Source organism: Centruroides sculpturatus, unplaced genomic scaffold, assembly GCF_000671375.1.
Source record: "Centruroides sculpturatus isolate CEXI.00-Female unplaced genomic scaffold, Cexi_2.0 scaffold1295, whole genome shotgun sequence".
In the NCBI taxonomy this organism is placed as follows: domain Eukaryota; kingdom Metazoa; phylum Arthropoda; class Arachnida; order Scorpiones; family Buthidae; genus Centruroides; species Centruroides sculpturatus.
Genome location: NW_019385620.1, coordinates 173,774 through 201,767, shown reverse-complemented (window position 1 = coordinate 201,767; position 27,994 = coordinate 173,774). Strand labels below are relative to the sequence as shown.

General features: G+C 25.4%; 1 protein-coding gene across 1 annotated transcript; it reads left to right on the top strand.

Annotated features, from left to right (window-relative positions):
• Nucleotides 1-2,997: 2,997 nt before the first annotated feature.
• On the top strand, nucleotides 2,998-27,458 carry LOC111640669 (protein turtle-like; the record flags this gene model as incomplete). Its single annotated transcript, XM_023386709.1, has 5 exons — nucleotides 2,998-3,196; nucleotides 7,304-7,378; nucleotides 10,454-10,660; nucleotides 19,274-19,375; nucleotides 27,278-27,458. Coding segments are annotated over 5 exons (738 nt in total), but the record flags the coding sequence as incomplete, so codon positions are not given.
• Nucleotides 27,459-27,994: the final 536 nt, after the last annotated feature.

Genomic DNA, 27,994 nt, shown 5'->3' with positions numbered 1-27,994 from the left:
ATTTTATTTATTATAATGTTATATTTCAATATAAATCAATAATAAATTTACAGATATTTTTATTTATAAATGAAACAGAGTCTATATTTACAGAGAAATATTTTCTAATTTTAAAAATTTCCAATATAACATCTATTAATATTAATAATAAAAAAACAATAAACATATAAAGAATAAAATTAGTATCTATTATATGAACGAAAATAACTGATTATAAAAAAAGTGCCCCATGACAACAATTTACCATGCAATGAAGTTGACTACAAATTATCATTTTTTTTTTTTTTGCTATTTATTCTGTTTTATTACATGCAATAAATTTTATGATAACATTAACAGGTGTTAAAACATTTTAAAATTAAAAAATGCTTTATATTAATACTAATTAAATCTTATTTTTAAATTAAAAATTTAAAAATTTGTCATACATTTTATATTTTATCAATTCTTTATGGATTTCATCTTTGACCAATACATCACAGAAAAATTTTGAGGATTATTTAGCATATACATACACTCATATAACATAAAATAAGAAATTAGATAGTGCTGATAAGATAATGCATTTATGTTAAATGTTTTTAAAAACTTAAAATATTTTTAGATTTAAAAAAGAAATGTGATAATAATTTCTGAGGTAACTATTAAAATGATAAATGTTCACGCATACGTGATGAATTATTTAAAGTTGTAGGATACTCAAAGATGATTGAAATATTTTAAAACGTTTAAGGATAATTTAGTAATAATTTCTCATATTCAAATATTTCATTAAATTATTTAAGTTGGAAACAAATTTCTATTCCATAATTTATTTAAAAATATAATAAATATAAATTAAGTGTATAGTAAAATATCCGATTTATTTTTATTTTCTAGGTTTCTTTTAAAGTACAATAAGCTAAATTTTGCATTTATTATGTAATAAAAGACAAATCTTTATTATTTGAGAAACCAAATATAAAATGAAAAAGAAATAATCAAAATGGCTAAATTTATTCAAAATTCTGAAATAGTAGAAAGCTTTAGAAAATGTTTCTGATCATTTGATGGATTTAAATTTGCTTATAAAGCCATTAGTAAAAAAATAACAAGATATTTGCAAATAAAATATTTTAATTTAAAAAAACACATTATAAATAAATATTTAGTTATGAGTTTAAATTTTAAATTTAAATGTTTAACTGTTTTTAATTTGATCTTCGATAACCTTAATAAGCAGTATGGTTAGTATTTATTCAATTGTGCTACCAACTTTTGTGAATCAGTTTATTTATTGGTAGATTTAATGATATGATTTTCTAAAACTGTAATTATCAATATCAAAATGGGAAATAAAATAATTGTACCAAAAATACACAATAGTTATAACTTAGAAACAGTTGTACATAAAAAGAAAAATTAATTTGAACAGTTTGCTTAATAAAAGTTTCAAAGTTACCTGGAGGTCAAGAAGTGTAACTGGCAATGTGTCTACATAACAAGGAGGATTTGTGGTTGAATCTTCTGCCAGGCTGACATTTTCTTCCATAATATTCTAAAAATAATATTGAATTAATTTATTTATAGTAATTATATTTAAACAGTTTTAAATGTTTCATCACAACAATAATTGTCATAGTAATATTGAAGTAAAATAAAATTCTATTTGAATTCTCAAAAGTAACTGTTGTTGATATGGAAAAACTATTGATGTAGCTCATGTTACATTATATCAGTCATAAATAGAGAAGAAAAATAAAATTTAATATATTTGAACATTTTCAAATGAATGGAAATTAAACTTTATGTTCAGAGTAAAATACAAAATAAAATATATTATTGTTACTGTTGATTTTCTTTAACAAAAGTTTTTTTTATCACATAATGAATTCATGATTTTAACTCATATTAAAAAAATTGTTTAGTGAACAAAGTTTACTTGTTATATTACTTCTATCTGTAATGTATATTTTTAACACTTTTGAATAACTCAATTATTTGTTTCCTATTTGAAGTTATTTAATGAAATACTTTAAGTCGATTTGCATATCAATTTTAAGTAATTTTTGAAATTTGATTGAAAATTGCAATCTACAAACTTAAAATTTGAAATGTTAAACAATTGTAATGTCTTCTGTTGGCAGAAAACTTGTTATAAAAACTTCAAAGTTAAAAAAACTTTTAAAAATAATAATATTGAAAAGCTTATTTGAATTTATATATTTAATAGAATTTTTGGAATTTGTTTTTCAATTTATCTTGTACTTTTATTTTTACAAATTAGTTTTAAAAACTTTATTTTAAGAGTGATTTGAGATTTTAAAACAGAGTTTTATGAATTCGAGCTGTATTTTAATGATCCACTAACATCATTGGTAATTTGTGGAATTTGATAAAATTTAATTATTTTATTAACAAAACAGATAACATCTACATATAAAAATTTTTTATTAAGTCTTTTAGTTATAATAATTATAACTCACAAAATACAAAAATGTACTACCCATAAATTTTTTTATATACAGTATTTGATAAATTATTCTTATTGTTTTCATGCAGCTGAACAAAATTAATTGGAATTTTAAAAGTGGTCATTTCAAACACATTTATATAGCGCATATATTTTAAAATGCAAAAGTATTCTTAAAGATTTAAATAACTATAATGAGATAAAAGAAATTAGTACAAAAATAAATGTAATTAAATGAATGAACTGATTAGTCTCAATGTGATGTCAACCTAAGCTCTTATAATCGTTAGATTAAAATCTGTTACATACAACAATGAAATAACCTTATTTAAATACATTTTTAATTACATTTGACAAAGCTTGTTATTAATTTTTAACGTAATATTTCTTCTTTGATGCTTCACCAATTATATTTTTCTTTTTTAAAAATTCATACTTATATTTTTTCTTAGAACTTTGAACCTTTGCTAAGTTTATCAGTTTCCAACACATTTTACATCATTGTGAATCACCGAAGTTAATGAATTTTAATAATAATATGTTTGCATTGTGTATTTGATAATAGGTATAGGCTTGCTGATCAGGGAGAAAGTGATTGGAGAACCATTCGTGTTCAGCCTGATGGGGCTACCACTTTTACAATATATAATCTACAGTCTGAAAAAGAATATGAATTTCAGGTGCTCTCTCGTAATATACTAGGTGATGGATTATTTAGTCCAATAATTCGGGCCAAGACTAATCGTAAGTAATTCTTTTTCTAATATCTTTTAATTTCATGAACTAATATATATACTGTATATTTATTTTTTTAAGTATAACTATTATGTGAATACTAAAAGTGCAGTTAAACATTCAATCTTAATTATATTATTTTAAGGTTATCATGTTACAAGTTTGATACAATTCAATGTTACTGTCTAAATTAGAATTGCAATACATGAAAAAATTTTAAAGTAATTAATGTATAATTATATTATTAAAACAGCAGAAAAATATTGTACTTTATTAATTTTATTATGCAATATAATTCAATGTTTGACAATAATAAATAAATACTTGTAGTTGTCAATTAATTATTTCTTTGAAGAAAATAATTGAAAACAAATTGTTTTGAACTGTACAACAAATAATTAATTAAAATTTATAATTTTTTTTAATATTTTCTGTTAGTTTTTATAAATATTTAATTAAAATATAATTACTTAAATATTTATATTATGTGGTGATGCAGTAGATTTTTACTATTTTTATAAATAGTAAAAATCTGATTTCATACAACATGAAATTGTTATGATGATGACATTTTTGATGTGACCTATTATTGATTTTGTAAATTTTTTTTTTTGGGTCATAAAAAACATTTTTGGCAAACAAGAAACTGTTTATGATTATTAATATTATTTGATATCTCTTGAATATTTGAACAAGAAAATAACTTCCATAAACAATGCAGTTTGTAATAAAATAATAATAATTTTATTGTAAAACTAAAACAATATCTGTTTTTAATTAATAAACAGTATTTTTCATAAAATGATAATGAATCCAGGATAACAAATAAGGTAAACTTGTACATGAGGTGAAATCAGTAAGTAAAATTTATTAACTAAACCAGTATTTTTACATTAATTAATGTTTTACAGTGGCGTGCCGTCCTTGGAAGCGGTGGAAGTGCCACTTCTCTTGTATTTTCTAAAATATAAGTACATATTGCGCGATTATTTTAATATTTTAACGTACAGTACTTTGAATTAATTAAAATTAATATTTTATTATTGGCCGCATTATGTATCTTATTACAAATTTCTATACTACATGTGAAAAAACGATAAGATTGCTTTTGTATCAGTGGCTCTGTATTGTCGAAACCGGGCAAGCTTCCAAGCAGCCAGATTATAGGCATTTGCGCATGCGCTTTTACAGAGCACCAACCTCACAATGGAAGTTACACACTCAACGCTTCCAATGATTCTATCCAGGACTGGTTCTGGGCTGTTAGCCTCCTGCATGCTTGATATTTGGCTGCCCTCGCCTGATTATGTGAATCATGAGTAGATTTATAACTTAACCCAACCGATAGGAATTTACTGGTATGTTTTTATGATAGTTCTGTATAGTTGACAGGAGTTTTAAAAAGTCCATTAAAATATTTGATATTTTTATTCCGCTCTCTGGTTTTATATTACTCGCGGATTTCAATGTTAAACCAGTGATATTATGATTTTGTATATCTCATCTTTAAGGGGATATAGAAAAAAACATGTACCATTCTTGTATAATGTTAAAAAATTAACTGTTACTTTGACAGCATCGTTTACAACTAAATTTAATGAATGAGAGAGATGCACGAGGTACAGAAAAAGCTCTAGAATTTATTTTCCTTAAATTTACGACATATGTATCCGTTGTCATAAAAATTTGTCTTTCCACTTTTTTCCCAAGACTACAAATATTCAAGTAGAAATAAGTTGAAACCAGTTACTTTGTACTTGAAGTAGTTAAATAATTAAGAGATTAGGAAATTAGGGACATAAATAAAACCCTGCTGAAAGAGCGGAATTTCACTTAAACAAAAGCTTAACCGAACGAATCTATAGCTGAGTACAGTGGGAACTGATTTCTTCATAATATTAGATGTAATAAAGACAGAAATTTTTCCAGTTTGATGAGAGTGACCGAAAAGTTGTAAATTTTGGAAATTTCCGTGGACCCTGGTCCTAAAACGAATTAGTTAGAAAACAAATGACTTTTAAGTTTAACAAATTTAGATTTTTACAGCTATGGTGAGAAATGTTTTAAAATCTACAACAACCCTGTCGCGTCCTTTGAGATATACTAATGATGCAACAAAAGAGTCATTTGACACTAGACCATCACTGACATGCAATTAACTGATTGCCCCTGGAAGTTGGCTTATCACAGAAACACAGCTTCCCTATCATCAAATGTCACGGCATGCCACTGATGTTTTAATAATCAAACCTATATTGATAAAATATGAAATATTAAAGTATAATGCTATTTTAAGAACTGCATAATAATTTTAATATATTAACACAATGATGCAAATACATTATTATTTTGGATTTTTGACAGAATGCTACAAAAAAGTAGTTGCAAAGATGTAAGAATTGATTAAACTTCTTGAATATAATTTAATATTTGTATCTACAGTACAGTGTTATTATTTATTAATATAAAAATATATAAATAATTGGTTTTTAGGGTTGATAACTTTCAGAGTAACAAATTCTGAACACAGTATGAAAAAATGTCAACTTGAATAAGTAATAAACAAAAGAGAATTTATAAATAAACTTTGGAACATTTTTTCTTTCCTTTGACGATGATAATGGGACAATCAGATGGCTGAGGCTGTTAAAGCATCAGCCTACTGCTCTGGGGTTCCAGAATTGAATCAGGCAAGCAACGCCAGAAGTTTTCTTGGGTAGTCTGTCTTGGATATGTCAGGTCCCAATCTCACCACTCTGCTGCTCCATTGTGAGCCTGGATGAACTCACGGTGAGTATGATTAAAACGGGCTCTCTTAGCATCTACAGGGTGGAAAGAGACATAAATAAATAAACTGCAAATTAGCAGGAATGAAAATAATTTGGATTACAATTAGGAATGCCAACTTCTCATGGAGAAAAGCTAAAAAATACACACACCTCCTCATTTTCAGAATATTTCTGAACAGTTTTTGTTTACCAAACAATATTTAAAAGATAACTAAATGGTTGGCAATCCTATTGATGTTTTTGAGTTCCCTACTATAAGAAGTTTAGAACTGTAAATGGAACAAAAGTCTCAAAACTATTTTTGACTTATTGAAACATATATTTGAAAACGTTTTTAGTGTGAACAAGCCTGAAAAATCAATTTTCTGTTTCAGAATCTAAACATGACATTCATATACCATATTTTCATAATAAACTGTTTATGAAGAAAAATATTTTGTTAATTAAAAAGAATATGTTTACAATATTTAATTAAGACTTTATTATTTTATAATTTGTATAAATATTCTATTCAATGTAATATTCTGTATATTTAATCATTTAAAGTAGTAACTTTATATGGAATGAATAATTTATTAAGTAAGAAATAAAAATTTGTTAGCAATGTAATTACTTAATAAAAAAAACTGAACCAGAGATTGATGAAAGCAGAGGAACTTTTCTTCTAAAACTTATTTTTCAAATTTTTAAGTGGAAGCGTTTTTTTTGCATTTTAACTTAGATAATATTTAATATATTAATAATTTATGAGTACTTTTCAGTTATAATTTTCTAACTCTATCTGTACTAGAAAAATTTTCTAAAGCTTTCCTTGAAGTAACTCTTCTTCTTTTTCACATTATTGAATAAATCTATCATCTGTCATTTATGTACAGAAATACAGTATTTATCTTACATAAAGTGTTTTTGAATGTTAATGGATTCATCAATTTGAAGAATTTTTAAAGAGCTATACAAAAATAATAAAATTTTAATTTCAATATAAAATTTTAAAATTTGTTATAAATGTAAGTTTTTTTTTTATATCTCACATCAAATATCTCACAATTCATAAATAATGATTAATGATTATTTTCATGATACTTTTTTAGGCAGTGGGTTATTTATGTATTTAAATATTTATATTATGTTTAATTTTTGTACATTGATGTAAAGTATTTTTAAAATAAAATATTCTTTGCTTTGTCAAATACATTTCTGATATGTCTGGAAAATGATTTTGATACAATATTTGTATTACTGATGTAGAACATTCAGATATTTAATAAATTTTATGTTTTCCATAATCTTTTAATTATTTTTGTAATTGTTCTTATTTTTATAACAGTTTGGGATTTTAAGAGTGTTTATCCAACAGATTCCTATGGTTCAACATATATTCCCACAATACATAGGCCCTCAGGTAAGATCCATTTCAGTTTACATTAAATTATTATTCACACTTCTGCAAAATTTTCAATGCATTTCTATTCTGTTTGGCCTTGTAATTTTTTTATATTAATAAATTTGCAAATTTCAGTAATTTTTCAATTATTCATATATATTGTGTTCAAAAATGTTTGCTCGAGGGAAAAATTAAGCATGCTTAATGAAAAATTGTAAAATCCATTATTATTGTCTATGAAAAAAATTTTATTTATGAAACACCAAAGATGAAAAAAAAATCAAGATCAGTGATAGTAAACCTAAATATATGTGTAAAGCATAGAAATGTCAAATATCTATTGTAGGAAAAGAATTTTTCATAAATGATGTTCTATTCATTACATTAATGGATATTTGAAATTAATTTTGTAAGAATAAAATACAAAATATTATATTTTAAAAATATGTTTGAAATGGAAAAATTTCCATGATTTGAAAGTAAACAGGCATTAAGAAAACCTTAACCGTTTATTGATAATAAAAGTTANATAAAATTTTAAAATTTGTTATAAATGTAAGTTTTTTTTTTATATCTCACATCAAATATCTCACAATTCATAAATAATGATTAATGATTATTTTCATGATACTTTTTTAGGCAGTGGGTTATTTATGTATTTAAATATTTATATTATGTTTAATTTTTGTACATTGATGTAAAGTATTTTTAAAATAAAATATTCTTTGCTTTGTCAAATACATTTCTGATATGTCTGGAAAATGATTTTGATACAATATTTGTATTACTGATGTAGAACATTCAGATATTTAATAAATTTTATGTTTTCCATAATCTTTTAATTATTTTTGTAATTGTTCTTATTTTTATAACAGTTTGGGATTTTAAGAGTGTTTATCCAACAGATTCCTATGGTTCAACATATATTCCCACAATACATAGGCCCTCAGGTAAGATCCATTTCAGTTTACATTAAATTATTATTCACACTTCTGCAAAATTTTCAATGCATTTCTATTCTGTTTGGCCTTGTAATTTTTTTATATTAATAAATTTGCAAATTTCAGTAATTTTTCAATTATTCATATATATTGTGTTCAAAAATGTTTGCTCGAGGGAAAAATTAAGCATGCTTAATGAAAAATTGTAAAATCCATTATTATTGTCTATGAAAAAAATTTTATTTATGAAACACCAAAGATGAAAAAAAAATCAAGATCAGTGATAGTAAACCTAAATATATGTGTAAAGCATAGAAATGTCAAATATCTATTGTAGGAAAAGAATTTTTCATAAATGATGTTCTATTCATTACATTAATGGATATTTGAAATTAATTTTGTAAGAATAAAATACAAAATATTATATTTTAAAAATATGTTTGAAATGGAAAAATTTCCATGATTTGAAAGTAAACAGGCATTAAGAAAACCTTAACCGTTTATTGATAATAAAAGTTACAAATTATTGATTCTGTATTTATTGACAGCTTTAATACAACTTAAAATGATATTCTTTGTAACTGTATGTATAACTGTAAGCTAAAATTAAATGTAAAATAATTAATGAACAGAATATTTTTTATATATTATGACCAGGATAGTAAGTAAAAACTTAGGAAATTTACAAAAACTTCTCAAAAGAGACAATACATCAAAAGGAGAAATTTTTTATCCAATATCAATCAAAAAATTTTTTTCTCTCTCTAACAAACTCTTACTTATTACAAAAGATTGACTTAATTTTTGATTAATTAATATAATAGATATAAATATAGAAGCCATCTAAATTTATTCAATATAAAGCATTTAAAAAGATTAAGAACTACTGTATAATCATGGTAATTTTACAATACAATTTAGTATTAACAGTTTTGTTTTAATAGTGGCCTGCTTAGAGTTGACATATAGTTATTCGGAAGTTTTTATGACTAACTTACCATACAAATCTTAAAATTAGATTGATAAGTGTTCATAACACTGTAAATTAAATTTAATATTTCAATGTCCTATAATTATTTGAACAACGTAGAAATGTTTTCAAATATTACAAGTTATAGTTGCTATTTTAAATCAAATAATTTTGTATTAAATATTACAAAAAAATGTTTGGTTAAAAATTGTCCTTTGTAAAGTGACTAATAATCACTCATAAAATTCAAAAAGATTTCCATATTTAATGTGTTTAATCTGCTGCTATATTTGGATTTTCTGTAATGATTAATTTAACAAAAAAACTTTTATAAATTTCTATCAACATTGAACAATTTTATTTTGTTGATTTTAATTTCTTTGTCAACACATCTTACAGAAAACACTCTGTAAAATTTCATTTTTATTGTCTTTTCTGTAAGATGCACTAACAAATTTAACAAAGAAATTAAAATTCACACTGTTAAATGTTATTGTTTTTTAAAAACAACAATTTAAAAACTTTTTATATTGTCCAATATAACTATAACTATATGATAACAAATAAAATCATGTAGTTAAGGTGCGTTATTAAAAATTAATTGTAGAAATAAGAGGTTTTTACTGAAAGAATTTAAATGTAGTCAAAAATCAATATTTTTGAATTTTATTTCTATATGTATTGAATTAATTGTTGTCTCTAGACTTTCCTGTGAGCAAATATTTTTAGAACACTGTATACTTTATTTCCCATTTTCTTTAACGCACCTCACTTTCAAGCCATATTAAAATTTCATTTATTTATTTACTTTTTTTTTTGAAACAGCTTCTTGCCATTTTGCCTTTCTCTTTCTATTAAGTTAAATTAATATAAGAAAAGAGGGTAGATATTGTCCAAATCCACATTAATTTTTTTTAAATAGCTGCATGTTTAAATTTAAATAATTAAATTTATTTTATTTATTATGTTAATTTTTTGCATGAAATTGTATGTTTTGATCATGTCTATGTTCTCTCAGAACATGTATGCTTAAATTTATTATAAACAAAAGAAAAAGTAAAAATTTCAGTGGGGTATATATTTTTCAACTCTAATGGGCATCAGTACTTAACATTTTCCAATAATATGTGGAAGGACACTCTCTGCCCCAAAATGGACATTTCCAATGCTAATGTAATGCAGGTACCTCAGAGACCTCCGTCCCTGCAGGACCAGCTCCAGGGCCACCCCACAATGTCACTGTACAGAAGACAACTCAGGGGGTGCTTATCAGCTGGATGCCTCCAAAAAACAAATCAGTGCCTGTAGCCTACTATCATATTGACTACTATTCACCAGACAAAGGTTGGAAACGTTGGGGTCCAATAAAGGATAAAACTAATTATTTGGGTAAGAATTCATTATTTTTTGTACCTTTAAATTATTCTGTATATTAAAATATAATACCATCTTTAAATAATATTACTTTAAGTTGACTTAGCTTAAACAATAGCTCCATAAATAAATATTAAAGTCTTAAACTTACATTCATAAAACTATCTTTTCAACAGTTTTTTCTTGCTGCTCTATTTTATGAGTATAGGTTTAAGACTTTAATAATAATAATAATAATTAATTTAGTTTATTACCCATTTCCTAGGGGGGAAAACAGTTTTTTCTTTCGTTCATGATCAATAAAACTATTTTATATAAAATTTTCTTAAAAATATAATATAATGTTTCTTAAACAATAACAGTCATTGCTCGTGTTCATTAAATCTGTATAAAGTTTTTAGTAAAGATTGATTATATTTTAGTAAATAGACCTCAGTACAATTTTTAAAAAATTCAAAATTATATTTATATATAATTATACCTGACTCTATTAGATGATGTCCTTTTAGTGCCTTCTATGCAGAAAGAATAAAAAAAATAAAAAAAAAGGAAGCTGTTAAACATTATAGTGATAATAATAATAGCAAATAATATTTTGCATAAAATGCTATAAAATATTGCTTAACTTTTTATTAATTTATTCAAAATACAGTAAAACCTGTGTAAAAACCATCATACAGTACTAAATTATTTTTCATGTTTTGGCAAGTTTCTGTTTTGAACTGGTTTGTATTTTTTCATCCTTTTTTGGTTAGATTTATCTTAGGTATCCAAGATGGCGGCTCTTCTTGTAACCTCGAATAAGATCACTCAGTGACAATTAACGTGGAGGGTGCTGTTTAACAATTTGTGATGAATTATGTAAATTATCACATGACTTTCATTTCTCTGACAAAGTTTGGAATAATTTGTAATACTCTACCATGATGCTTATACTGTATATGGAGAAAATTTTACTTATTTGTCTACATATGAAATCTTAATTTTTCAATTTATCCAGGTTAAGTTACATTTTTTTTTTGTAACCAAAAACATTTCCATTTCTGCATTGTATGGGTGTTCTACTTATATTAATATTTAACATAGAGAATTGCTCCAGTTGGAAGACTTTTTTGTTTGGGAAGGTTTCTATTTTAGACAGATTTTACTGTATAAAGTAATAATATATTTTTTCAATATACTTGTTATGATAGCTCTTTAAATATAATTCAAACTGTTTTTCTTCAGAGCAAAATTTTTTTTAGAAAATACGATCCAAAAAAGTTCTTAGTGAAAATTGTTTAGAAAATCCATCAGAAAAACAGTTTAAATTTGCTTTTTTTAGTACATTTCATTAAGATGATATAACTGTTAAATATACATTTTGTTCTTTACTTGTATTCTATCAACTTGATAATTATTTAACTATAAATAAAAGTATTGCAGATTTGATATTTTAATTAAGTTAAAAATACAAGTAAACAAATAAATGACCTTATAAGAACATATTCACATATTCATCAGTGGGGGAAAAAATATATGTATGTATATATATATTTTAGTCCTTTAACATTTTTTAAACTATTATAATATTTCATCACAGAATATCAGTATCGAATTAATAAAAATCATTCCTTTGAAAACTTCCATGTCTTAGTAATTCAAATTTCTCAAAAAAGACAGTTGAAATATTTGTGAATATTAATTTGCTACATTTGCTATATTAATTAAATAGATAAATTTACCTATGGTAGAGTCCTGATTAAATGAGATCTGTTTAACCATTGTGTCTGCATCTTTCCTGATGAATTTTGGAAGAGTAATTTGTTGATAAAGATAAAAGAATGCAAGACAAGAGATTGCACTCTCTTGTGTTTGATAGAAAAAAAAAAGGAGTTTAAAAGGTGTAATTAATTGTTATTCATTTTATACTACCTTTCTGTGAATTAAGATGTTAAGGGTGTAAAATTTATATGTTATAGACTTAATAAAATACAGCTTAACATGGAATTGCTTATAATATGATCAATAGTTGGCTCTCAATTTCATGCTTTTAGCTGATAGAAAGCTGCTGAAAACATCCAAAAATTGTATAGTATATGATTATTGCAACTTTCAAATTTATTACAACAAAATATATAATTTTATACAGTTTAATGTGACCTCACTTTCAATATGAACCAAATTTTTGATACTAATCATCTAAAGTATGATGTAAATATTTTTTTTTTATGTNATAAAGTAATAATATATTTTTTCAATATACTTGTTATGATAGCTCTTTAAATATAATTCAAACTGTTTTTCTTCAGAGCAAAATTTTTTTTAGAAAATACGATCCAAAAAAGTTCTTAGTGAAAATTGTTTAGAAAATCCATCAGAAAAACAGTTTAAATTTGCTTTTTTTAGTACATTTCATTAAGATGATATAACTGTTAAATATACATTTTGTTCTTTACTTGTATTCTATCAACTTGATAATTATTTAACTATAAATAAAAGTATTGCAGATTTGATATTTTAATTAAGTTAAAAATACAAGTAAACAAATAAATGACCTTATAAGAACATATTCACATATTCATCAGTGGGGGAAAAAATATATGTATGTATATATATATTTTAGTCCTTTAACATTTTTTAAACTATTATAATATTTCATCACAGAATATCAGTATCGAATTAATAAAAATCATTCCTTTGAAAACTTCCATGTCTTAGTAATTCAAATTTCTCAAAAAAGACAGTTGAAATATTTGTGAATATTAATTTGCTACATTTGCTATATTAATTAAATAGATAAATTTACCTATGGTAGAGTCCTGATTAAATGAGATCTGTTTAACCATTGTGTCTGCATCTTTCCTGATGAATTTTGGAAGAGTAATTTGTTGATAAAGATAAAAGAATGCAAGACAAGAGATTGCACTCTCTTGTGTTTGATAGAAAAAAAAAAGGAGTTTAAAAGGTGTAATTAATTGTTATTCATTTTATACTACCTTTCTGTGAATTAAGATGTTAAGGGTGTAAAATTTATATGTTATAGACTTAATAAAATACAGCTTAACATGGAATTGCTTATAATATGATCAATAGTTGGCTCTCAATTTCATGCTTTTAGCTGATAGAAAGCTGCTGAAAACATCCAAAAATTGTATAGTATATGATTATTGCAACTTTCAAATTTATTACAACAAAATATATAATTTTATACAGTTTAATGTGACCTCACTTTCAATATGAACCAAATTTTTGATACTAATCATCTAAAGTATGATGTAAATATTTTTTTTTTATGTCTGATTATTATAAAATCATTTTATTTATTTGTATTTTGTTAGATATGAATGTTAGATCTATAAATTATATAATGCAGGCATGGTATTTTTAGCAAACATTAGTTCTCATTTACTTTTAAATTATCTTCTACTCTTTAAGATGTTATTTTTATCTTTATTTTTTATCAGGATCAAAAATTTAATTATATATTTATTTACTTTTTTTTTAATTGGTTTGTTTTAACTGCTGATCGAGTGAAAATATGCCTAGAAATCTGAATTGATGATGTTACATTTAAGTGTAATTTATGTATAATCTATAAGAAATAATTAATTTTTATTTAAGAAGATTTATTTGCAGTTTTGAAAATAAAGAAAGTTGAATTAACCTTCCTAATGGAATAAAAGATTGGAGTTCTGCTTTAAAAATGTTTATGGATCAATTTTTATCAAATTTATCTTTATTTCAAATAAAATTATATAAAATTAGCAAAATCATTGAATGATCAAAATGAATGTTTGTTATTATATACAATAATAACAAGTGGTACCAGATGATCATAATTAAAATATTCATATTTACCAGTCTTGAGAGATATTTAGCAGTCCAAATGCAACCAAATCTAAATATGGTGACATTTTCAAAAAAAGTTTATTACCAAAACTTATCTCTAAGGAACTTTTGGCATTGTAGGTAACGAAACAGCAGTTTTATTTATGGAAAAACTTAAAAAGTATGATTTATTGAGAAAATGTTGCAAATTTGGTAGACTCAAAACAGCATCAAACTGCATGTGAGAAGATCATAGAGGATCAATTACAGTCAGCCATCGAACACACTGTTTTACCTTCAGAATGGGGATCAAATTGAGCAGTATCTCTTGCATTAGCTAAACTCTCTGTATAGCATGAGTTTCTTGTACAAATAAAATGTTTGGCACTATTGGAAATGCAAGCAACAAAGTGGTGAGTTTTGATACTAATGTTTTCTACAGAAATATCTTTTGCACATCACAAAATGTCTTCCTGTTAGATTGTACTGCTAAATATCTAACTAGACGGAATTGAATAGTTGTACTTTATATTTATATATAATTATACCTGACTCTATTAGATGATGTCCTTTTAGTGCCTTCTATGCAGAAAGAATAAAAAAAATAAAAAAAAAGGAAGCTGTTAAACATTATAGTGATAATAATAATAGCAAATAATATTTTGCATAAAATGCTATAAAATATTGCTTAACTTTTTATTAATTTATTCAAAATACAGTAAAACCTGTGTAAAAACCATCATACAGTACTAAATTATTTTTCATGTTTTGGCAAGTTTCTGTTTTGAACTGGTTTGTATTTTTTCATTCTTTTTTGGTTAGATTTATCTTAGGTATCCAAGATGGCGGCTCTTCTTGTAACCTCGAATAAGATCACTCAGTGACAATTAACGTGGAGGGTGCTGTTTAACAATTTGTGATGAATTATGTAAATTATCACATGACTTTCATTTCTCTGACAAAGTTTGGAATAATTTGTAATACTCTACCATGATGCTTATACTGTATATGGAGAAAATTTTACTTATTTGTCTACATATGAAATCTTAATTTTTCAATTTATCCAGGTTAAGTTACATTTTTTTTTTGTAACCAAAAACATTTCCATTTCTGCATTGTATGGGTGTTCTACTTATATTAATATTTAACATAGAGAATTGCTCCAGTTGGAAGACTTTTTTGTTTGGGAAGGTTTCTATTTTAGACAGATTTTACTGTATAAAGTAATAATATATTTTTTCAATATACTTGTTATGATAGCTCTTTAAATATAATTCAAACTGTTTTTCTTCAGAGCAAAATTTTTTTTAGAAAATACGATCCAAAAAAGTTCTTAGTGAAAATTGTTTAGAAAATCCATCAGAAAAACAGTTTAAATTTGCTTTTTTTAGTACATTTCATTAAGATGATATAACTGTTAAATATACATTTTGTTCTTTACTTGTATTCTATCAACTTGATAATTATTTAACTATAAATAAAAGTATTGCAGATTTGATATTTTAATTAAGTTAAAAATACAAGTAAACAAATAAATGACCTTATAAGAACATATTCACATATTCATCAGTGGGGGAAAAAATATATGTATGTATATATATATTTTAGTCCTTTAACATTTTTTAAACTATTATAATATTTCATCACAGAATATCAGTATCGAATTAATAAAAATCATTCCTTTGAAAACTTCCATGTCTTAGTAATTCAAATTTCTCAAAAAAGACAGTTGAAATATTTGTGAATATTAATTTGCTACATTTGCTATATTAATTAAATAGATAAATTTACCTATGGTAGAGTCCTGATTAAATGAGATCTGTTTAACCATTGTGTCTGCATCTTTCCTGATGAATTTTGGAAGAGTAATTTGTTGATAAAGATAAAAGAATGCAAGACAAGAGATTGCACTCTCTTGTGTTTGATAGAAAAAAAAAAGGAGTTTAAAAGGTGTAATTAATTGTTATTCATTTTATACTACCTTTCTGTGAATTAAGATGTTAAGGGTGTAAAATTTATATGTTATAGACTTAATAAAATACAGCTTAACATGGAATTGCTTATAATATGATCAATAGTTGGCTCTCAATTTCATGCTTTTAGCTGATAGAAAGCTGCTGAAAACATCCAAAAATTGTATAGTATATGATTATTGCAACTTTCAAATTTATTACAACAAAATATATAATTTTATACAGTTTAATGTGACCTCACTTTCAATATGAACCAAATTTTTGATACTAATCATCTAAAGTATGATGTAAATATTTTTTTTTTATGTCTGATTATTATAAAATCATTTTATTTATTTGTATTTTGTTAGATATGAATGTTAGATCTATAAATTATATAATGCAGGCATGGTATTTTTAGCAAACATTAGTTCTCATTTACTTTTAAATTATCTTCTACTCTTTAAGATGTTATTTTTATCTTTATTTTTTATCAGGATCAAAAATTTAATTATATATTTATTTACTTTTTTTTTAATTGGTTTGTTTTAACTGCTGATCGAGTGAAAATATGCCTAGAAATCTGAATTGATGATGTTACATTTAAGTGTAATTTATGTATAATCTATAAGAAATAATTAATTTTTATTTAAGAAGATTTATTTGCAGTTTTGAAAATAAAGAAAGTTGAATTAACCTTCCTAATGGAATAAAAGATTGGAGTTCTGCTTTAAAAATGTTTATGGATCAATTTTTATCAAATTTATCTTTATTTCAAATAAAATTATATAAAATTAGCAAAATCATTGAATGATCAAAATGAATGTTTGTTATTATATACAATAATAACAAGTGGTACCAGATGATCATAATTAAAATATTCATATTTACCAGTCTTGAGAGATATTTAGCAGTCCAAATGCAACCAAATCTAAATATGGTGACATTTTCAAAAAAAGTTTATTACCAAAACTTATCTCTAAGGAACTTTTGGCATTGTAGGTAACGAAACAGCAGTTTTATTTATGGAAAAACTTAAAAAGTATGATTTATTGAGAAAATGTTGCAAATTTGGTAGACTCAAAACAGCATCAAACTGCATGTGAGAAGATCATAGAGGATCAATTACAGTCAGCCATCGAACACACTGTTTTACCTTCAGAATGGGGATCAAATTGAGCAGTATCTCTTGCATTAGCTAAACTCTCTGTATAGCATGAGTTTCTTGTACAAATAAAATGTTTGGCACTATTGGAAATGCAAGCAACAAAGTGGTGAGTTTTGATACTAATGTTTTCTACAGAAATATCTTTTGCACATCACAAAATGTCTTCCTGTTAGATTGTACTGCTAAATATCTAACTAGACGGAATTGAATAGTTGTACTTTAATTATGATCACTTGGTATTTTGAAATAATGGCAAATAAAAAAAAATCTATTAGATATATTCAATAAAAATTAAAATTTTATTATTTTTCATGTGAGGTTAATTTATGCTGAGATTATTATTAAGACATGAAAGTATCATTTATATTTGAATCTTTCATGCTATCAATCATCTACTACAGAAATTAATGATCTCATACAAATTTGTATTTATATACAAAGTTCTCTTTCTACTTTGAACTTATCCAAAAAAAAGGAAAGTGTATTTTATTTATTTATTTTATGTTAAATATTTACATATATATATATAAATACAAATTCATATATAAAAAAAAATTGACAACATTTTATCAAAATCTATGTTTTATCTGATGATTTGGTTTTTTCAGTGTATATTAATTTATACATTGCAATGTGCAATGCATATGCAATGTATATTAATATTACATTGCAAAAATGTAAATTTTAATAGACGTAGATGAATTTAATTAAAATACAATTGCTATTAATTTGCTTTTTTTCAAATTTTAAAATTAAAAGTTATTACTAAATATTTAAGAATGCATATAAATTTAAAAAGATATTTGGCATTATCATTTCTAATTTTAAATTTTGTGAATCAGTATGATATTCTTGTCAATTCAAAATCTTAGGCTGTTGTTTATTAGGTGAAAACACATTATTTAGAAAACTTTGAATTTTGCTTTTGAAATGATAAAAATCATTTTGTATTTTATTATGAGGTATGAAAAAAGTCATAATAATATGTTTTAAAAATTAATCTTGAATGAAATGTATAGTGCAAATTTAAAGTTATTAAGGCAGTCCCATGCGCTTGGTATTCACCAAATACTGAGCAAACATTTGTCCATTTTATAGTAGTATGGATGATTTACTTGTGAGTTGAAATGGTGAGTATTTGGTATTTGCCATTTCCCACTCCTTGTCGGTGTGTTGTGCAAATCAAATCAAAGGGAACAAATGGGTAATTGTTCAGCAATTGGTGAATACCAAGTGTGTGGAGCAACCTTTATATTACAGCTACATTGAGAGAAAGTATTGTATCTGTCAAAAGTAGTTTCCAGAAGAATTTGTCAATGTTTTCAATCTAAAAACAAGGCAATATCATGGTTTATTCATAAAAATTAGTTTTATTTGCAAAATTTAAGATTAAAACATTCTAGATGAACTTTTATATATATATGAATTATGACTAATATATTCAAATAAAATTCTGTAGAGTTGAAACATAATAGCTGTTGTATTTTACTTGAAGCAATTATACATTTATACAAATTTAATTATTAATCAAATATTTTTAAATTTTCATTTTATATATTCATTGTATATAAAGCATGAATATATGAATGAATTTACATATTATATATGAATTTATATGAGATTAAATATTATTAAAAGTAAAATTTAAAATGTAATTTTATATATATGTTTTAATAATATCTATGGTGTTTTATTTAGCAAAAGGTTTGTCTGGTGGTACAAATTACACTTTTCGAATTAGTGCATACTCATTAATGGCTAAAGAATCACCAAGTGTTGAAGTGCAGTTTAATATTCAAGGTAATTATTAAAACATTTATCTAGTAAGTTATATATATATTTTTTTATTTTTCAATGGTTACTGACTCCAATATGTTTGAGTTTTCTGGAAGATATAATAGAGGACTCTTAATTATCTAAGATCTAATTAGGATGCCAAAAATGCCTATGGATAAGTCAATAGGAATTTTTTTAAAAACCAATTTCATAATTTTGAAATTTGACAAGATAACCTTTTAAAAAAGCCATTGCATAGTTCAGTAAATTTGTCATTTTAATTGAAAGAATAAAAAATTAGAATAAAATATTATCCATAAATCACACATCAAATATTTGTTATTTGATTTAATTCTCTCATGCTAGAAATGAAAGATTGTTAGTCAGAAACAGAGTAATAGGAATGTACTGTACCAATAATAGTAGATTGAAAATTTTATTGAAAATAAATTTGAATGTTCTTCTAAATTCTAAGATATATTCTTTGCTTCTTGAATACATAACTTTTGTGTGTTTGTGGGTGTATGTATTAATTCAAACTTTGGCTTTTTAACTTTGTAACATTTTTATGAAATTTGAAAGAACTGCACATTTAAAAAGATTATATAAGAAAGAATTAATTTTCTCTGTTTTAACAAGTTTTTTACTGTTGTATCCATTGAGATTAATTTCCAGAACTAACTTCATTTCAATATTAAATGAATAATATAATCAATATTTAAATCATAAACTAGATTAAGTTATGATAATTTTAAGAATTAAAACATCAAAATTTTCTTTGGTTTAATTAATGAGGTACTAATAAGTTATAGAATTATGATTTTTCTCTGAAATATTTAAGGATAAAAACAGTGCATACTCTGTATAAATCTTTCATGATATTTTCCTCATTTAAAGTCTTTGACTTCAAAATTTCTGAATTATAAGTTGTGTCTTTGTGTTAGAAACTTGAAAGTTGCAAATTTTTTTCATATCAAATCATTAAAATTGATATTTCTATCAAATTTTAAGTTAATAACTTTAATCAAAATTGATTTTCAGTTCTTGTTTTGAGTTAACTATGTGCATATTCAAAACTATGTTTGTTTCTTTTTGGTATTTTATGGAAGCCAAATCTTGTTAATCTTCTTAATTGGGAATATTTTTGATAACAGCTGAGATTAACAGGATTTTACTTTTGTAACAAGTAGTACAGAAACACATATTCAAAAAGCTTCTAACTTTATTGTACAAAAATATATAATCCAAAAATGGTTTACACATTTAATTCAAGATATTTTTCATGTGCAACTAAATACTTCTACCAATGCTACAGAAAATAGTCCTGAAAGTTATTTTTCTTAACTTCCATTATATCAACACATTTTTCATGTCATTAAGATTTGTGGGGAGAAGAAAAATACAACAATGACTTATTGGCTTCCAAAATTTGATTAATGTAGTTAAATTGTCAACAAACTAAATAAAAAATTTTCTACCTTAGTTGTTGCAATGTTTTATAGGATGATAATTTTGAAAAATTTTTGAAGTATTTACATATCAATTTACAAATGCTGTTGCTTTAAAACAAATTTATTATTTCTTTAAATTTAAATGTTTAAACTTAACTTTATGATTAAATTTTTAGGATTTATTTGTTGAGAATATTGTATATAAAATATATATCAAATATATATGACGCTGATCAAAAATTTCCAGGACAGAATTGTGAAAAAAAAAACAAAAGCAATTACCAGCCATTAGAAATTCTCCTTTAAAGTAAGACCCTCCAGATTTTCTGCAGCAATTGTAGTGATCCTTCCACTTTTTCATGCAAGTCTGAGAGGCTTTTTTGGGAATGGCTTGCCATTGTTATTTCATTTTAATTTGTATTTCTGTGATGCCTGATATCTTTTTTCCTTCCGGGAGCTTTTGAGCCTGGGAAAGCAGTAGTAGTCATGGGGCCAAATCTTGTGAGATTAAGGTAGGTTGGTGGGAACTACATGGATGTCATGCTTTGCCAAAAATTCTATGGCACTTGGCTTCATGGCATGGCACTTTGTCATGGTGCAGAAATCAGTTACCAGAAGACCATTTTTAGCCCACCAGTAACTGAATGGATAAAACCACAAAGCATTGATAGTTGGTTGTGAGTTCATGATTTGCCACATGGAGTTTTCTGGGTTTTTTTTTGGTTTGTAATATCTAAATAAGGACCATTTTTTCATAGTCCTCTTGAGAGAGGTCTCCTGGAAGGACTTTCTATGGGCAAAATGGTCCCTATTTAGCCAATTTGTCAAATACAAGCAACAACAAAAAAAAGACCATTATAAGAGTATTTACAACAAAGGCATCTCTAAGGCACTGCAGAACTGTCCAGAGAAACTGATGATCAACAATCTCATCGATTTATGTCACTGATCAACCCATGGGTCATCATCAATTGATGTGCAGCTATTTTTTATATGTGAATATTACTCAAATGTTTTGGACCAACTGAATGCTGTTTCCAAATGATTGTTGAAACATTTCACACATTTCAGTGATTATGTTGCTAATTTTCCATCAAAACTTGATGCAAACATGTTACTTGTTCAACTCATCTATTTTACAGCACAACAGAGAGAAACACATGTCTGCACTGTAGCTTAATTCACTGAAAATTGAGTCATGCTACCACCTATTATTCTAACATATGGCATCAGGAGATATAGTCAAATATCTTCCATAGTTGTTACATTGTTACTATTCATAGTTTCTCTATAAAAAATTCTGTCCCAGATACTTTGATCAGCCCTTGTACAGATTGAAAATGAAGGAAAAAGATTGAAGTAGAAGAAAAATAAGATGATATATTTTATCTTAATAAGATCATAAAAATTACTCTTAAAACTAGAATTATCTATTCCAATAGGAAAATTTTTTCTCTGGATTGTAATTGAAATTAAAATTGAAGACAGTCTGTCAGAGAACATTCATCATTTATCCATTTTAACTGTTCTGGAATACAGCTTTTGATAACTGGCCTTTCTTTGTAGGTTGCTTTGGTTGCCAAAATTTAAAAAATTTCTTTCAAAAACAATGGAAAAAAATTTAACTAAAAACAAACAATTTTTAAATTGGAGCTGGTAACAACACAGATATCTTTCCTTTCCATCCATGCCATATTGAAACTAAATTATTACTTGGACTTTTTATATAATGAGTTTCTGCTATTCTTTTATTATTTTTAAAGAAAATGTTTTTTAAATTTTGGCAACCAAAGCAGTCTACAAAGAAAGGTTGGATGTCAAAAGCTGAATTCCAGAACAACGAAGATGAGTAAATGGTGACTGTTCTCATACAAATGTAGTCTTTAGGATTTTATTTTAAAAATTTTTATGGAATTTTACTACCAGATGATGTCTTTCTCCATATGCAAACTATTAGAAACACTTCTTGTCAATGCTCAAGGTTAAACATTTCTTAATGCTCTTTGCATTAAGAAATGTTTCAGTAGAACTATTTCAATCACCTTCTTGATGAAAGAGTGACTTTATCTGAATTTTGTCAAATTTAAATCACACTGTAAAACCCTTTTACATAAGATATTAAGCATAAATGTTTGTTTTATTTTGTTGTATTTTAAAAGAATCTTATTATTTGGGAGATGGTATTAGTAGGACACTTTGTGACTTTACATTAAAATTTGTAAAAATAAATATGTGAATTACATAATTTAACTATTCTATTTTTTTGAACAACTTGATATCACAAATCACATATAAGAAGCAATGTCCATAGGATTTTTGAGCTTCTATCTCATCTTCAAGAGTATGTAAATACAAGAACTCCTCAGATTCCATTCAGATCTTTAAACTTTTTCAAAATTTAAATCAATCTCCAACTCCCTAACCAAATTGTATTTCATGAGCAGATGAAGTGCTGTGTGCACCTACCAGATAATTCCCTCTCATTGATAATTTTTAATAAAATATTATTATTATTAAATTTATTACATGTACATAATTAAGTTATAAATATACAGGTATCCCTCGTACAACATTGCACTTCTACAACATGGTTTCATTCTAACACAGTTTGAAAATTGGGAATATCTCCCATATAACACTGTTTCTAGTCTCACTCTAACAGTTTGGGAATCCTCCATACATTTTTACAATTTATAAGTATAAACTCTGTTGTTCAATATGTATATATTTTTTTATTCAAGTAAGTATGCATGTTGTCTCAAATTTGTCCATAGATTTTAGAATATTGAAATTTTCAGTTTGTTCTGTGCCTTTCATCAGTTTTACTTTCATGAATACTGATAGGACAGTTTTTTTCTTTCTTGTCCTATCTTTCTTATCAGCCAAGTGTCGTCGTTGTTGCTTTCAGACTTTAGCCATTAAGACTGTCATTATGTTTCTTTTTATAGTTTAATCTTTGTATTTAGTAAAGTTTATTTAAACAATTTTAGATAAGTGTTATTAAACATTTTTTAACCATAGGTAAGTAATGATTCATAAAAATGACAAATGAATAAGATGGTATCTTGGTACTCAAACTTTTCTCAACTCAAACAATTTATATTTCAACAGAATTTCTGGAAAAAATTGCCCAGTACTCAGAGCCGGATTAACCCACTTTGGGGCCCTAGATATTTTCTTCTTATCGGGCCTCCTCTCACATAAGAACACATTTACTTTAGATTCTAGAATTCACAATAACCATATAAAAAGCAATATATTTTTGTTTATTTGTTTATTATATACAATTGTCCAACAAAAAAGTAAACTGTCTTATTTACAAATCTTTTCAAAATAGACAGTTTGACCGGGCCCTTCTAAAAACTGGGCCCTAGACATTTGTCTCATTTGTCTTTGCGATGATCCGGCCCTGTCAGTACTTGACTGAACAATCACAACCCTCTAGAACAAATTTTCAATTAATAACATACTTTTATTTTTTCATACATAAAAAATTATGATAAAAATAAAAGAATGAATTAGTTGCTGATATTTCTGATCAATAACAACAACAAAAAAGCTCAGCAGATGACTATACTTTGTAAAAATAAACGTCCTCATTTAATTAAAATTAATATTAATGCATGATAAAGTACTTTTAATTGTGATTGTTAGTTAATTATCGATTGGAAATAAATTATTGATTGCTTTCATAAACATATTTCTGTTAGTAACAAAAGAGAATAGTATACTTTTGCTAACTTCTGGAACCTAACCCCATGTTTTGCATTAGTCCTTTGTTTTGTATAGCACGGATTTGCATAACACAGCACTTTTTCAGAACATAACTATCATGTTATATGAAGGATACCTGTACTTAAAATGTTGAATATCCAAAAAATGGTTAGGCATTTAATTTATTAATGATTAATAAGTTTTTGTTCATTCATTATAGTATAAATTATACTGAAAATGAATTCATTCATTATTCTCTGATAGAATCAATTTTCAGCATAATTTTACAAATAATATGTAATTCATAAATTCTAGGGCATAATTAACTTTTGGCTTTCCAATATTAGTATTATAAGTTTGTATCACTTTGTGATGTATTTTTATTTTCAAACAACTACACACTGGTTTTTAGTTACCTTATATCTGCGCAGATAAGATGAGGTATAAATTTTCATTAAAGTTTTATTGTTTTAGCATATATCTGTCCTATAAGATGACCCCCAAACTATCAATGGCCTATGAATTTAGTTTAGATCAGCGATCATCATCTGAATAATAACACTGTTAGTGTATACAGAATTATGTCCTATTTGTAATTTTTCGAATGAACAAATTTTATTATCTTTTATCTGGCAGCACTGTCTTGCAATTTTTGCAAACGTTTGCACAGATTCAGGCATTTGGGTAATGACCTTGACTATTCACAAAAATATCGTATGGACTATTTTATTTTGTGGACATACCCTACTCTACTAGTAAATAATTATGGTTTGTCAGTCTTTTAATAATGGTTTTAATTTACAAAAAAAAACTTAGATTGAAATTTATATATATGTCCTATAAGACGACCCCGGATTTTGGAGGTCTTTTTTTATGATTCAACTATCGTCTTATCTGCGCAGATATACACTAGTTTACAATTATTTTGTATTATATTTTCTAGTTTTTGTTATTTTATTCTTTTATCTAAACTATTATGAATATCTGCAAGTATATATTAATTTGAGGACCTTTGTGAAGTTGTTCACAGCTCTGATATCACCAATGAGTTAGTGGTCAATACTCCTAGAGAAACAGATCTATTGATCAGGATCAGGGTGGAGTGGGCATTAGTCCCGACTCTGTTTACATAAAAACTGCTTTATTGGAGTAAAGTTTACACACTTTTTGATGGTATCATTGTTGCACTCTAACAAATGGGCGACTTGGACATAAGTCTTTGATAGTCGATAAGGTTCCTTAAGAGAAAATCACTGGATTATAGTCCATCTTCTGGTAGAGTTCAATCTACTTCAACCAGCTGAGCTGCAGAGATATTTAGTCAGTAACTTCTGAAACTATTCTTCAGCAAAAAGTTTACGACACCAGGATCCAATCAGTCATTCACTTCTTTCAGGGAAATAATTTTGGTAGGTGTGACGATTTCTTTCTCATGGTCAAGAAAAAAAGCAAGCAAACTTAGGGTGGTGTAACACCCTCCCTAAGTTTGTTTGTTTCATGTAGACAGTACAAAGATAGAAGGCATCTGGCTCCTGACATCAGTGGAAACAAGTCAGAAAACAAGGAACAAGGGATTAAGGAACTTTCTGTGAAAAAACTAACAGAACCTTGACTTTTTAGGTTTTTATCCATTCAGTCCCTCGATCACCCACCCCAATTGACATTGATTCCTCATCCACACTCTCCAATTGATCTCTGTTTCCAGGTGTAAATCGAGACCAATTCAGGTTGCAGAAGAGGTTGATCATCAATATTTAGTATGATGTCAAATTCCAATACCAATTAGATTGTTTATCTTAGGAGTTACATTGTTTATTGTTTGTTTATTATTTATTTTACAAAATATTTTTCTTTTATTTTCTAAAAAACAATTAAATTTTGATGAAATTAGTGGGACTTGGACAGTCCAGAACATAAAGTAAAGTAATAAATTTGTGATTGATGACTAACAAATCTGCACCTTAGCTTTAAATATTTTATAATATGGCTTTGTGAAACTGATTTTGAAAATCATATATGAAATCTTCAGATAATGATTGATATTGCAAAACAGTAATGCTGTTTTTGGCACAATTCATGCATTGAATTGTCAGTCACAATTAAATCCTTTCCTTGAACATTATTGTGTAAGCCACTTTGAAATGTAATATCTTTCTCTTCTTGAAAAAACAGTGGAAATACAGAATAATACAAGAATAATACCACAGAATTTTTTAAAGCAGTTTTTTGTAAATATTTTTGAGTATTTTTTTGCCAATGTATTTTTTCTGCATTGCAAGGGTCCAACTAATTGCACTAGTACTTAGATGCTTGAAATAAATTTCAATCTGCTTTAATACATTTTGTATAGCTTAGATCTCCTCAATAGTTTCTTACATATTAATGCATTCTTTCTTTGCTTCTCCACTTCTTTTCTCTAAACAGTTCTGGAATTTATTATGGTTGTCTTCTTGTCTTATACCATTATATCTTCCACCTACATATATAAACTGATTGGTTATCTCTGTTTCTGTTATATACTGTATATATATATATATATAAAACAGAGATAACCAATCAGTTTCAAATAATTTCATCTGAAAATAAAAATATACTCAAAAGCAGTGTGAATTTGTAATTTGTATTACATATATTTATTCACTTAACAAAAGAAAATTTCCATTCAGAAAAAATAATTTTTCTATCTTATATGATATTTTTCTTACAGAATTTTAAAGATTTTTAATTATTTAATTATTATGTATAAACTTCATTTTTTAAGGTGATGGAGATCTTAATCGCAGTAAGGCTATTACTGCTGGGGTTGTCGGTGGAATTCTTTTTTTTATAGCTGCCATTGTCCTTTCTGTATGTGCAGTAAAAATATGCAATAAAAGAAAAAGAAGAAAAGCGGAGAAAGGTAAGTATCTAAATTGAATAGTCATTCAATTTGTTCAGGTTAGTTTTAGAATTATAGATATAAATTTTATGCATTCATATGTTGAATTATTCAATAAGAAAAGCATACTTTGCAAGTAATGTAATAAATTAAATCTATAACCTCTATTAATAACTATACTCTGCAATAAGATATTGTTATTTTTTCAACATAATTTTAATTTTTGATTGTTATATTTAAATTAAGATAAATCTAAAATTTGAAGTAAATTCTTAAATTATGCATAAAGTAATAATAATAACTAATGTAATATAAATATAGGAACCAAACTTTTAATTTAATGCAGAAATGTATTCAAACTTGTTGGTTTATTGTCAGTTAATAAATGGCAGAGAACAAAAAATTTATTTAAAATTAGTAGTTAAGTTTTAGCTAAATGAAAGTATTTTATTAGTGTATAAAAAATAATTTATATAAAAAAAGTTTCATTAAAGTAACGGATTAAAAATAAAAGTGCCAATGAAACAACTACTAGTTAAGTTCTGTTACATTTTCATAACTGTAAATGAGTCAATAATTTAAAAAAAGATCTGATTTCTG